Source organism: Cucumis sativus, chromosome 5, assembly GCF_000004075.3.
Source record: "Cucumis sativus cultivar 9930 chromosome 5, Cucumber_9930_V3, whole genome shotgun sequence".
In the NCBI taxonomy this organism is placed as follows: Eukaryota; Viridiplantae; Streptophyta; class Magnoliopsida; order Cucurbitales; family Cucurbitaceae; genus Cucumis; species Cucumis sativus.
Genome location: NC_026659.2, coordinates 1,819,455 through 1,833,738, shown reverse-complemented (window position 1 = coordinate 1,833,738; position 14,284 = coordinate 1,819,455). Strand labels below are relative to the sequence as shown.

Genomic DNA, 14,284 nt, shown 5'->3' with positions numbered 1-14,284 from the left:
GTCAATGAGTATTTATTTAAGTAAATAAATACATTTTTTACCTTAACTTTTTTCGATTAAATACTCACTGAAGGACAACTCTCAACCGTTATTATTCGTATAGTCGATACTTTCTTTTTATGATCTATTTAGTAAGGTTGAAATTTTTTATTTTATTTTCATTAATCACTATTAAATTTCTTTTTTCAAAAAGAAAAATGAACCACCATCAACAAGAAGGGTAAAAGTATTGTATGAGTATATATATATATGTCAATCAAAATTTTAAATGAAACAAATGTTAATGTCAGTTCAAATGTGATATTTTCTTGGGTAACGGTAATTAAGGACCATTTTAAAAATAATAATTAAGGATATAACAACGTTTAAATTCTTTTTACAAGTATAACAAAATTATAGCTTATAGACTTGTATGGTCAATCAGTGATACTAATATTTACAACATAGTCTGTTAGTGATAAACTTTTATCGTTGTTTCTATATTTGTAAATTTTTTAAAGTATTACTATATATTCAATTATTTTGAATTTAATTGCTAAATTTACAACTAATTTTTTTTATAAAAAAAATTCTTCACAAATTCGAGCTAATACTGATATTTGAAATCTTCGATTTTGGAAAGGTTAAAGGTGGGGGAAGTGACTTAATATAAAACTAATATATTTTGTGAATTGTTTAAAACCTAATTGCCTAATTCCTTTATAATTAAGTTTATCACAATATATATTTACTATATTTGTCTAACCATAAAACAATAAAAACAATAATCCATATATACATGCATGGGCATATAAGTTTCATCGTGGTTTTCTAAAATATTAATTTAAATGGTAGATCACAATGAATTCAACTAGATATCTATATATCACTTTAGTAATAACACTAATCATATATCTATACGAATCTATCATGCTTTATTAGACTATTACCTATACAAAGTAAAATTTTATATTTAAAAATAATGTTAACATTAATCAATGTGAAAATCTCGATTTTATGAAAACTTTGGTAGAAAAAGAGATAAATTGTTTGATGCCATGAATATTTATTGAAAAATTATTTAAATTAATAAATAAAGTAAATTCTAAACTTGATTAATGTATTTTTGTTGGTAAAAATTTAAAATCGTTTAACCTTATCTAAATAAATAAATAAAAATATAGACTAGTTAAAAGTGAATATAACTCAATTGATATAAAATATCAAAACATTAAATTATATAATTGAAAGTTTGAAGCATCCATCAATGATAAGTTAATGAAATAATTTAAAACTATCAATTAAAAGAAGTGTAAACAAAAACAAAATTTCTTTTTCCAGATTTGGATTCTTACCTCGAATCTTATAATGTTCTATTATAAGAAAAATACATATTAAAAAAGAGAGATAACATATCTTATTAAGAAATGGTAACATATCTGACCAAATATAATTCTTCTCCTATACAATACCACGAACGTGAAAGAATCCAATAAAAACGATCTATTTCTAATCATATATAAAAAATATCAACATCACATAGTTCTATTGAAAACATAATAAAAACAAACTTGACAAAAAGAGTCATTTTACACCATGGTCATGATTTAAAATGGAGCATATAATATATATAGATCATGGGCCACTACCTCTCTTTCCAACATAACCCCACATTTCCAATAAGCTTATTAGAGCAATTTGCTCAAAAGTTTGTTAAATAATCATTAATTAGAAGTCATAAGCTATGAACCAAAATGCAATTTTGGATTAGCCAATTAAAGGCTGATTATATTGAAACCTTTTATGATGAACTTTTTTTTAATGAGTCAATCCTCGATAACAATTTGCTTATAATTCAATTTCTATCGTATAAATCATAAAAAGAAGGGACCAAAATTACTTTTATGTTATGGACTAAATTAACTAAAATTGAGAGACTAAGTAATGTTTAGTTTAACAAAAATTAGTCTTTTAACCTATTTTTTCTTAAAATGAGTATTAAATCATATAACTTAAGATATCGAGAAGAATACCTAATTTCAAATTTGTCACCATTATGGCTTATTGGAACAAGTAGGTAGGTGGATACACCACAAATTACTATAGAGTAGAGGTAGAGCCAAAAGAGTTATTTAAAGCTATTGTTACTTATTATTGATACTATTAAAAACGTCCCATTATTGACATTATATACCTAATTGAACGGTTAATATTATATACAGTGTGACTGAATTAGCTAATTTAACCCCTAAGCTTTTAAATTAATTATAGTCAAATAATTTTAATCAAAATTAATTAGGTCAATAATACCATCTAATTTCACATCATCACATTTATGTTATGCTATTTAATAGGTATGACAATGCCAGAGGCCTTTGATTAATTGTCAAATTTGAATTCCCAATTCTAGTCCAAATGTTTGATATGAGACGAGACATCAAAGGACAAAAAGAAAATATTTGGTTGCATTTTCTTTTTTAATTTATATTTTGTTTATTAAAACAATAATTTTCTACGAATGATAGAAATTAGATTGCGTATGCATGCAAGCATGCATGTGTCAACGTCAAATTTTGACCAAAAAAACGTACATGATTCTCATGTACACTATGTGTTGAATTTATAATTTGAAGAAGAGAAAATCTGTCGGACAAAGAAAAATGACTCTGATGCTTAAGTTAGTTCAAGAATTGTAGTTTAGTTTCATGCATTTTATTTAGAATAATCTTTTGGTACATGATTTTCTTGTATGATTCATTTGATTTGTCATATACCTAATTGTAATTGGATCAATTAGATATATCCTAAAAAAATTATAGAATTTTTTTTAAATTTTTTTAAAATTTGATTAAAAGTAAATAATAAGAAATCATTTCGGTCAAACAAGCCTAATTAAAAATACTTAGAACAGTATGTTTTGTTATAAACTACTTTTGAAGTAATTTCGAACTTTCTTTTTTCGTAAATCTTAGTACGATAAATTTACATTTTAAGAAATAAATCTTAGTATTGATTATTTGAGATAGAAACAAACTTTGCATTCTCGAATGATATTAATATCTCAAAAATTTTAAAATTCACTAATATACATCATTCATACAAACTATGGAACGACCCATCTCAACCCTAACAATATACGAGAGCTAAAAGTGGACCTAATCAATTCAAATGAATTTTTCGACTTAACAGCAAATCATAAATACGTATAACATAAGATAAACCTACAAAAGTGACAAATAGGAGCTGAAGAAAAAGAAACCCTATTGGAGCTTTTTACAATGACTTCAACATCCATTTCACCCCAATTCGAAGAAACTCTTCAAGATAGCTATATCCAATTTGTTGGGTTTTTTTTTAAAGATAATATCTATATTATATTTAGATAATAAATATAGACAATCAATGCAATGTTAATTTTAATTTAATAAACCACCAAATAGAGATTGTTATGAAAAAAATAATTTAATTTCAGTCTATATAAACCATTAATTATTATTTAATAGAGTTGATCATATGGTCCTATAACCACATGCATAATATATATATAAAGAACCAAAATAATATTTCAATATTTATTCTAATAATTTGGAAAAGTGCTAGAAACATGCATTTATTTTAGAAGTTATTTTTCGATAATGAGTATCTTTTTTACTCCAATTGAATATATATATAATGATTCCAATTGAAATTCTAAGAAGTTCAATATTTAAAATTGTAATTTTCGTAAGAGTTTAAGCCAACACATAAGTGCTTTAATTAAAACTACTCTTAAAAAAAATGCTCAAAGTGAAGAAAAAGGGTTAAACTTTTCTCTTAATTAAATGATGAATACAATTTAACCTAACCATGGGTTGGATTGATTTGGTCTTGATTTTCTTCTTGAATCAAATTTGACATAGTAACTTTCACCATTGAAAGAAAGAGATATCATGATCAAAGTTATATGATATATTATTCCCATCCTCCATTTAGAAAAATATAAAAAGAAAGTGCCCACTAGAACTCCACTACTAAACCACTTTTTCATGTGATTAAAAATAACAAGAGAGAACACACTCTCAAAACTATATTGAAATTAGTTGTCAAACTTTATTATTTTATGGTGTAAATCTCTATATTTTATAAAGTATTGAAACTCTAACAAGTTTATTGATTTATTTATGTAAAAATTTCATTAAATTTTATATTTAATTTCTACCTTATAAACTAAATTATTATAAAGTACAAAGTATAATAACTTAATTATATATCATGAACTATAAAAGATGTACTATGGGCATTTCCTACTATAAAAGAAAGCTTCAACTTTCACCATTTTTCTGTTCGACCAAAACTCCGCCGCAATTCCGATCAGAATGTTGAAGTTACCGCGGTGGAACCGATCGACGGCGGCGGCAACAGAGGAGATTACGAAAAATGCGACGGCTATTAACGACGACGAGGCCACGACGGCGGCGAAGGCGGTGGTATGCGTTAGCGGCATGAGTTGCTCTGCATGTGCTGTTTCTGTTGAGAATTCCATCAAACACCTTCCAGGCATTCTCGATGCTGCCGTCGACTTCTTGAACGATAGGGCTCAAATCCTCTATCTTCCCAATCTCACCGACGTAAGCCTCAGTACTGTTTCTAATTATAAATTCCTAATCCATTTTTGGTTTTAGATTAGATATTACTGCAGAGTTTTTTGGTTGATTTTCGTCACTTGGGTTGAAACGAGAGATTTTCTTAACAAAAACATCAAATCAAAGGCTTTCAATGGCTTCGGGCACTCAATTTGGCTCAACTTACTTCTCAAGAGCCAATTCAATTCATCCTTTTTACTTCTCTTTAAACACTACCATCGCTAGTGGTGGGCCACTTTCTACTATACTATACTTTTTAGTTTTTTAGAAAATATTAAATTTCTATTTAATTAACCTCTCGTTTTTTTTACATTAGAAATTTAGTTTGGTTGATAAAAAAAAGGCGAGTAATTATTTATCATTGTCTTTTTAGCTTGATTATTACAAGTCGATTTAATGCATCTATGTACTATAGTTAAAATTTATAGTACTACATACCGCTTAATTGATTATTTGACACGTCATTAAATAATATATTGATTTTGTCACGTAGAGTCGGTATAATTTTTAATAGCTAAACAAAATTTCTCATGCAATATACATATGATCAATTGATATTATATTGTCAAAATTTTATGTGAGAGCAAAACAAAGCTGTGTAAAAGGAAACAAGTTTAAAAGTTGAAATTAGATGAAGATGTATTTTATCCATCTTTATATTTAATTAATGTGGTATAATAATATTCAGCAATAAAATGTTGTCAAAATTAGTGGTAATTCACATTAAAAAACAATAAAATCTTTAAACTTGTTTTATAAGAAAAAATTATTGAAATGAATTTTTGCCTTCCTATTTTGCACTTGAGATTTTAAATCGGTTATTTTAATTTTAACCAATGGGCTATTATCCGGAAAACAAGAGAAGGTAGAGTAGATAGATGAAAAGAAAGAGGAGGTTTTTTAGAGAATAATAAAAAATATAAACTATTTATAAGTAATAAAATAATTTGTCTATTTTATCATTTTTTACCATAAAAAATACTACCTTAACCTATTATTGTCAACAAAAACTCAACTCAATTAACATTAATGTGTATTTAAGGACTAAGAAGTTTTAGATTCAAATATAATAAATAAGAATATTTATAAAATATAGCAAAATTGTAGATTATATTAATAATAAACATAGATAAACTTTACCGATATCTATCCATAATAGTAAATATTTTTAGTTGAATAAATTTTGTCCATAAAATTGTATTTTAACTTAAAATAAATGGATGCAATTACTTTTGAAAAATAATTTCTGAATTAATAATATATTCCATCAATCAACTATCATTATTATTACTTATTATAAGGATTCGGTTTTGATCATTATAATTAATTATTTATGAGCCTATTTGTTACCAATCAACTATTAATTATCTTTTTCTAAAAAGATGTATTTAATTTTTAAATTCACTTCGATCATTTTAGTAATAATATATCTTAAATATATGAGATTTATAATGTTAATCTCATGAAACAAACACACAAACACTATCTTTTAAAAAATAATAATAGCATTTTCATATATAATACAAAATTTCAAGTAGCATTAAACATACCCTATTCAGCCTTTATCAGACTCTGCTAGAAACCAGAAAGTACTTTTGAAATGCTTTTGATATTGTGTTTCTTCCCATGTTATTATTATCAAATAAATAAAAAGTGAGCAATATCCTTCTCTATATGTTCTTGTTGAGATAACTAAATAGTTCCTAATTTGACACTTTTTTTTTGTTATAGGTAGAGACAATACTTCAAGCAATTGAAAATGCTGGATTTCAAGCTACAATATCAAAGGACGGGACTGATCATCGATCGAGAGAAGTATGTCGAATCCGAGTAAATGGAATGGGCTGCAATTCTTGCTCTTCCATGGTAGAATCAGTTTTGGAAGCAATGTATGGAGTACAAAAGGCTCACATTGCTTTGTTGAATGAGGAAGCAGAAGTTCATTATGATCCAAAGGTTGTTAATTGCAATCAGTTCATTATAGCCATACAAGACATTGGATTTGAAGCATTACCTATCACCATTGGGGAACACGTTACCAAGATTGACCTTAAGATTGATGGTATGCACAATGAAAACTCAACAACAAAAGTTAAAGAGTCCCTCGAATTGGTCCTGGGAATTGACGATGTCAATATCGATACGACATTAAGCAAAGTTACTATATCATATAGGCCTGATATAATAGGACCTAGAACTTTCATTGAAATACTTGAGTCTATCAAATCTGAGCATTTCAAAGTGACGATATATCCCGAAGATACGGAACGAGAAACTCGTAAGCAGAAAGAAATTAAACAACATTATAAATACCTTATATGGAGCTCTGCTCTTTCTATACCTGTTTTCTTAACTTCTATGGTTTTCATGTATATACCTGGAATCAAACAGACTTTAGATATCAAAGTTGTCAATATGATGAACGTCGGACATATTATCAGATGGAATTTATCAACTCCGGTGCAGTTCGTCGTAGGTTCGAGATTCTACTTTGGATCGTACAAAGCATTGCGTCGAGGTTCTGCCAACATGGATGTATTGGTTACTTTAGGAACAAATGCAGCTTATTTCTATTCTGTTTATATAGTGTTAAGAGCAGCTACGTCTCCTACTTTCAATGGTACTGATTTCTTTGAAACCAGTTCAATGTTAATTACATTCATTCTACTTGGTAAGTATTTGGAGGTTTTAGCAAAAGGAAAGACCTCTGATGCTATTGCCAAGCTTAAACACTTGGCTCCCGAGACGGCAACACTCTTGACTTTAGATCTTCATGGAAATGTGATCAATGAAGCGGAAATCAGTAGTGAGTTGATCCAAAAGAATGATGTTATTAAGATTACACCAGGTGCTAGAGTAGCTTCTGATGGTCTTGTCGTATGGGGAGAAAGCCATGTTAACGAGAGTATGATCACAGGAGAAGCGAAACCAGTAACGAAAAGGACGGGGGATAAGGTGATAGGAGGAACTGTGAATGAAAATGGGGTATTGCATATAAAGGCAACTCATGTTGGATCAGAGAGTTCTTTATCGCAAATCGTTCGACTCGTCGAATCATCTCAATTGGCAAAAGCTCCTATTCAAAAATTTGCTGACCATATCTCTAAATATTTTGTGCCTTTGGTAAGTACTACGAAACCGATCTTTCTACTGCTTTTTAGGTTTCTGTTCATTTTTATGCTTACCATTGATCACAATAGTTCTTTTTATACCTCTTTGCAGGTAATTTTACTTTCTTTTCTCACCTGGATTGCTTGGTTTTTGGCTGGAAAGTTGCATCTCTATCCTAAATCATGGTTGCCTTCTTCAATGGACAGTTTCGAGTTGGCTCTCCAATTTGGGATTTCTGTTATGGTCATAGCTTGCCCTTGTGCTCTCGGCCTTGCCACCCCGACTGCCATGATGGTCGGTACCGGCGTAGGTGCATCTCAAGGTGTACTAATAAAAGGAGGTCGAGCATTAGAATTTGCTCATAAGGTATAAACTCATTGACATCTGCTTTCATTCCTTTTCTATCAAGCTTTTACAACACGCACAAGCTGAAACCGTGCGATTATTTCGTGGAAATAATATACAAGCTGTTGTCGAAAATACATTCGCTATCTTATAATACTTTTGGTCTACTCATGACTTTCAGGTGAGTTGCATTGTGTTTGATAAGACAGGAACTCTAACAATTGGAAAGCCAGTGGTTGTAAATGTAAAACTTATGAACACTACAGTACTTGAAGAACTACTTGAACTCACTGCAGCAACCGAGGTTTGTTTTTAGTCATCAAAAACTGTTTCGAACTTTTCGAGAGGGAATTTTGTAACTTAAATGCTCTGGTCTTTTGTCTCTTTATCAGGTTAACAGTGAGCACCCAGTAGCCAAGGCCATTGTTGAATATGCCAAACAATTCAAGAAAGAACAAAATCCCCTTTGGCCAGAAGCTCAAGAATTCATATCCATTCCTGGCCATGGAGTAGAAGCCATAGTAAAAAACAAGAAAATAATAGTTGGAAACAAGAGCTTGATGATGAACAATGACATCGAAATCCCAAGGGAAGTGGAAATGTTCCTTGTAGATGCCGAAGGTATGGCGCAAACTGCGGTCTTAGTGGCGATAGATCGAATGGTGTCAGGAGTTGTCACAGTGTCGGATCCGTTGAAACCGGGTACCAAAGAAGTTATCTCCATTCTCAAGGCTATGGAAGTGAAGAGCATCATGATAACAGGTGACAACTGGGGCACTGCAAATTCCATTGCTAAAGAAGTTGGAATTGAAACAATCATTGCTGAGGCTAAGCCTCAACAAAAAGCAGAAGAAGTGAAGAATCTTCAGGTATAGACCATCTAAATTCCCTTTACAACATTTGAAAGTCAAAAAAACTTGTTTGAATCCTAGTAGATTGATTATTAAACTCAGATGACATTAAGCCAACTAATAATGACTTAAAATACAGTATCCATGAATTAATATAGAGTTACACTAAACTCGACATGACATCTTGATGTGCTGTATAGTTCTACATGTATTAAAGTAAACACCTCAATATGTGACTAGAAAATTTACTATAAGGTTTAAACCCATACATTGTACATTATGATCAAGAACCGGAACTAAAAAACATTCTTTACAAAAACTAAATGACAAACTAAACTTTTGGCTTTGACATGATCAGACGGCGGGACACACAGTGGCAATGGTCGGAGACGGGATCAACGATTCACCTGCTCTAGTAGCAGCAGATGTCGGGATGGCAATCGGAGCCGGCACTGACATTGCAATTGAGGCAGCAGACATTGTTCTAATGAAAAATGACTTGCAAGATGTTATAACTGCCATTCATCTTTCAAGAAAAACCTTTGCTAAAATTCGTTTGAATTACATTTGGGCTTTAGGTTATAATCTTCTTGCCATACCGATCGCAGCAGGCGTCTTGTTCCCTTCGACTCGGTTTCGGCTACCACCGTGGATCGCTGGAGCTGCCATGGCAGCTTCTTCTGTTAGTGTGGTATGCAGTTCTTTGATGTTGAAGAAGTACAAAAGACCCAAGAAGCTTGATGAAATTGAGATTCAAATGAATGGAATAGTGGTTGAATGATGTATGTTAATTAGTGTTCGTCAATAAGTTGTAACAAAAAACAAAAATCAATCAAAAACTTTAATTAATGTTCATTGATAAAGTGGAATTGAAACTGTAATTAATATAACAAACTTGTTAAGATGTTTATATTGATCTTTTCTAGAGTAATAAAAATTAACTTAGAAAAGAGACTATTAATGTTTAGATTAGTAAAAAAATATTTTACCACATCAACGATTATTCATTTGGTTTGTAAACTCTTTAACATCTCGATTTTGGTCTGTTCTCGATTTTGGTCTGTTAAGTATTTTTTTTTGGAAAAAAAATTCTTTTAAAATATTTATTTTAGTTCCAAAATGTTACTAAATAAGTAAAACCAATCACCAATGTTTAAGCATGTTATAACAGACATTTTGAATTTTTTTTGTCGTTAGGTTACTCATTTATAATTTTTTTTTCAAAACGACACTAACCAATTCCTCTCATTCTTCAATTTATCGACTTTCATTCAAACGTTTTTTTAAATAAAATAAAATTTTAAAAATTAGAGTTTTAATAAAATAAAACATTAAAAATAAGAGTTTTTTTTTTTTTGTAAAAGTGTAAATACTATGTGAATGTTATATATTTTACCATTTTCTTTAGTAGTAAATAAGTAAAAAAGTTAGAGAGGGAAAAAAGAGGGTTGATGTCATTACCTCATCCATGACAAATAGAAAAAGGTTCCAGAAACTACAAATTGGATGACTTTTTAAAGCTTTCCCCTCAATGTGAACGCATTTTCCAATTATTAATTCAATCAAATTCTTTTCATATTCGTTTCCTTTTCTCTAAAAGACATGAAAAAGGAATCTTCATTTCATTGGCCACAATTCCCCAATTTTACTATAGTTTATTACAAAAAAAATATTTATTTTATTTGAATCTGGTAAGCTTAACTCAATCATAATTGACATTATTCTCAATTAAATTTAATAAAAATCTAATATCAATTTGAGTAATTTGTAATCCAATTTTATGTTGGATGAATTAGAATAGAATCTCAATTGCAAACTAATGGTTTCTTTTCAATTATTTGTTAATCTATCCTTATATGAAAATTCATACTTCTAGAACAATAACAATAGTGATATCAACTAATGAAATTGAAGCAATTTTCACACTATCAAATAAATCGTCCTTTTCATTATTTATAAAATAAAGTGGATCCCAAAGTCTTTGTCAAAAATAGTGGAAATAATAAAAGCTTCGGCTTCCGCACGTGAGATTCCGTGTTCACACTCTCCAACTCCGAATCTGATTGGCTCTTAGCTTTAGGCTATAAAATAAATAAATAAAATTATATATTAAAGGAAAAACCTTACCCAACCATTTATTACACAAATTTAAATTATCAAAATATTTCCAAGTCGGTTATTTCTCACTCAATTTTATTACTTTTCTCCCCAAAATTCTTTAAACTTTTGCAAACTAAACTTATTATAAAGATGAAGGTTTTATTGAATTTTAATTATAATTATAGTAAAATAAACTAAAATATTTATAAGATATAGTAAAACAAACCAATTTTATTATATGTTGATATTATATTTGAAAATATCTCTTTACAAAAAAACTATTAACCATTTAGATATAAATTGGCAGAGTTAGTTTAGAAAGTTTTAAGGATAAAGATGTAATTAATAATAACAATGAGAAACTAAATCAAAACTTTTGAACCCCAAGAAATTCAAACCTTAGGTTGGAAGAAATTCCACCAGCGAAGCAGCTACGTGGCGAAGGAATTAATTCCCACGTGTCACGCGTCTTCCATAATTCAGACAGAACCCGTGGGGTCCATTTATAATTATATATATTCAGGCCCATTTTTCATTTTCTTTCATCTTCCATGTTCTGTTCCTCATCAATTCGCTCTCTTCTCACAAGAAATTTGTTCTTCAGCGTTCGATCTTTATCTTCTTCATCTCTGCTTTCTAATACCCGATTTAACCACGATTCCAAGCAGATCCTTTTGCATATTACACAGTTTTCTTCTCTTACTCGTTTCGTTTCACCGATCAATTCACGTTCTTCGCTTATCGCCTCGTTTTTTACTCGCTTCGATCATACTATGGCCACCCCTTCCAAGACTTCAGTCCATGACTTCACCGTCAAGGTTCGTTTTCTTCTTCATTTTTGCATGTTTTTTTAGTTTGTTTGGATTTTAGATCGGCTTGTGTCGAGTTGATACACTGATTTCCAATCCTGGAAATTTGGAATTTAGGGGAAATGGTTTCTTTTGTTCAAATATTATTTTGGAGTTTAAGGTTATTGTAATTGAATCATATGAATAGGCACCCTTTTGAGGGAATTTTGGAGGTATGGTATCATTTAGTGTGTTAGCTTGTAAAGGTATGAGTAATTTGTTCATTTGTGTTTATGGCTTCCTCTTCAAGTTAGGTGGTTCTTCACCATTCAATTGACTGTGTAATTAAATTGGGGAATTTGAACTCCCCTTTTTTTGTGAAGCTTTACATGATTTGCTTTCTGGGCATGTTATTAATTGCCAATTGGTTGGATTGCCCTTTTATAAAACATTTTGAACTGCTTGTCAATGATTTTTGTCTCTGCTTACAGGATGCTAAAGGAAAAGATGTTGACCTCAGCGCTTACAAAGGAAAGGTCCTTTTGATTGTCAATGTCGCTTCACAATGGTAGTGTACATTTCACTGTTGTGTCTGAAACTTCCTCTGTCCCTAAAACATAAGGATATCTTACGATTTTGTGTTGGAAGTTATTTGAGTTGATATTATTTGACTTTGAGTTGCCTTCTTAATCATGTGAATGAATAGTTCTCTATGAACAATTGTAGGTTTAAGAGAATTTTTGGTATCACGTTCCAATATAGAAGAGAAAAATCTCTGTGACCATGATGTATAGATAGAGATTTATGTCAATGCTAGATTACAAGAATGGAAATTGAGTGTAAGATGGAGATTCATGTCAATGCTTGATTGCAGGAATGGAAATTGAGCTTAATATCAACTATTAGTTTTAGATTTCGGCAATTAATACATAATTATCCATATAATGAACATCGTTACAGCTACTTTGCCATTGTTTTGCTTTTTTTTTAATGGTTTAGTTTTGATGCATTGCAGTGGCTTGACTAATTCGAATTATACTGAACTGAGTCAGCTGTATGAAAAATACAAGGGCCACGGTATGTTCTAAACATCTTTCAGTCTTTCTTTCCGACCCAAGTTCATAGTTACAACTTACAATCTATACTTGTATTCCATTTGCAGGATTTGAGATTCTTGCATTTCCGTGCAACCAATTTGGAAGCCAGGAACCAGGATCCAACGAAGAGATTGTGCAGTTTGCTTGCACCCGTTTCAAGGCTGAGTACCCCATTTTTGACAAGGTAAATAAGATACAGATTAAACACCTTCAAAATTTTACTAGGGTTTTAGATTTTACAAGGTTGAATCAAGGGAATCATTGATCAAAGTGGTAGATTTTATTTCTGGCTATAAATACTGTCATTACTTGTTCATAACAGGTCGATGTGAATGGAAACAATGCTGCTCCTCTGTACAAATTCTTGAAGTCAAGCAAAGGCGGGCTCTTTGGAGACGCCATCAAGTGGAACTTCTCCAAGTTCTTGGTCGACAAAGATGGAAACGTCGTCGATCGTTATGCCCCAACAACTTCCCCACTCAGCATTGAGGTAATTCTATAATCGAAATTGTTTTATCTTTAAAAATCAATCACCTCGCTATTGGATCTAATGGGGTGTTGTATTTGTTTTTGCAGAAGGATTTGAAGAAACTGCTGGGAGTTGCTTAAGAATTTGAAGGGCTATATTTCTCTTGTTATTTAGAAACAAACAATGAAATGAATAAAAAGTTGATGTGTATGGTGGTCTGATGATGTTGTATGCATGTGATTTCTGAATGTCGTTCTATTCCATGTATTTATAAGACTGTAAGTTGAGAACTATGTAATAAGTTGGCGGATCAGCTTTGATGTATCCCAAATGTATCTGTTTTTGTGCTCTATTGGAATTTCTGAGCAGACAGATTATGCAAGAAAAATGCTGATTTCCTTCAGTACTATGGTTCTTATTTATTTTGTCTAATTTCCTCTGTTCTTGTGCGTTCTGAACTCCAAACTTAAACAGATCTTTTTTCTTCCTCTTGGAATCTCTTAAGATTTCATCATAATGTGGATTGGGATTCATATATCAAATCGATATTAATAATATAGGACATATAATGCTTAGATACTTCTCTAAAGTTGTATACATTTTTTCTTCAATGTTGTCATTAACAAATAATTTTCTCTGGTCTAACGTTTTTTATTAAAAAGAAAATTTAATAAGATGATATATTCTTTTGCTTTTATTTGTTGTTCATTGTAAGGATTTCATTTAGTTGTTACTTTGTCAATTGCCATATTCAAAATGAACACTCATTTTAAAAAAATCAAAACAAATAAAAAGATTTGCTTCTTTTGTGGAACGTTAATGTAGTGAAGGATGATCATGTCGATGATTGTGTTGCAGTGTCAAACTATTTGTATTATACTGAAAACTACAGTAATTTTAATTATTAGATATTTTCACGTGG

The 14,284-nt window shown here is 30.3% G+C and overlaps 2 protein-coding genes across 2 annotated transcripts; both read left to right on the top strand.

Moving 5' to 3' along the window:
• The first annotated feature begins 4,334 nt into the window (after window positions 1-4,334).
• HMA5.1 (probable copper-transporting ATPase HMA5) lies at window positions 4,335-9,689 on the top strand. The gene is made up of 6 exons (NM_001305723.1): window positions 4,335-4,586; window positions 6,333-7,724; window positions 7,824-8,078; window positions 8,239-8,361; window positions 8,450-8,926; window positions 9,267-9,689. Exons 1-6 carry the CDS (start codon window positions 4,335-4,337, stop codon window positions 9,687-9,689), a joined length of 2,922 nt encoding a protein of 973 aa, NP_001292652.1.
• Window positions 9,690-11,533: 1,844 nt separating this feature from the next.
• LOC101220688 (probable phospholipid hydroperoxide glutathione peroxidase) lies at window positions 11,534-13,794 on the top strand. The gene is made up of 6 exons (XM_004143867.3): window positions 11,534-11,826; window positions 12,288-12,364; window positions 12,812-12,873; window positions 12,959-13,077; window positions 13,216-13,383; window positions 13,470-13,794. Exons 1-6 carry the CDS (start codon window positions 11,560-11,562, stop codon window positions 13,500-13,502), a joined length of 726 nt encoding a protein of 241 aa, XP_004143915.1. The 5' UTR covers window positions 11,534-11,559; the 3' UTR covers window positions 13,503-13,794.
• The last annotated feature ends 490 nt before the right edge of the window (window positions 13,795-14,284 follow it).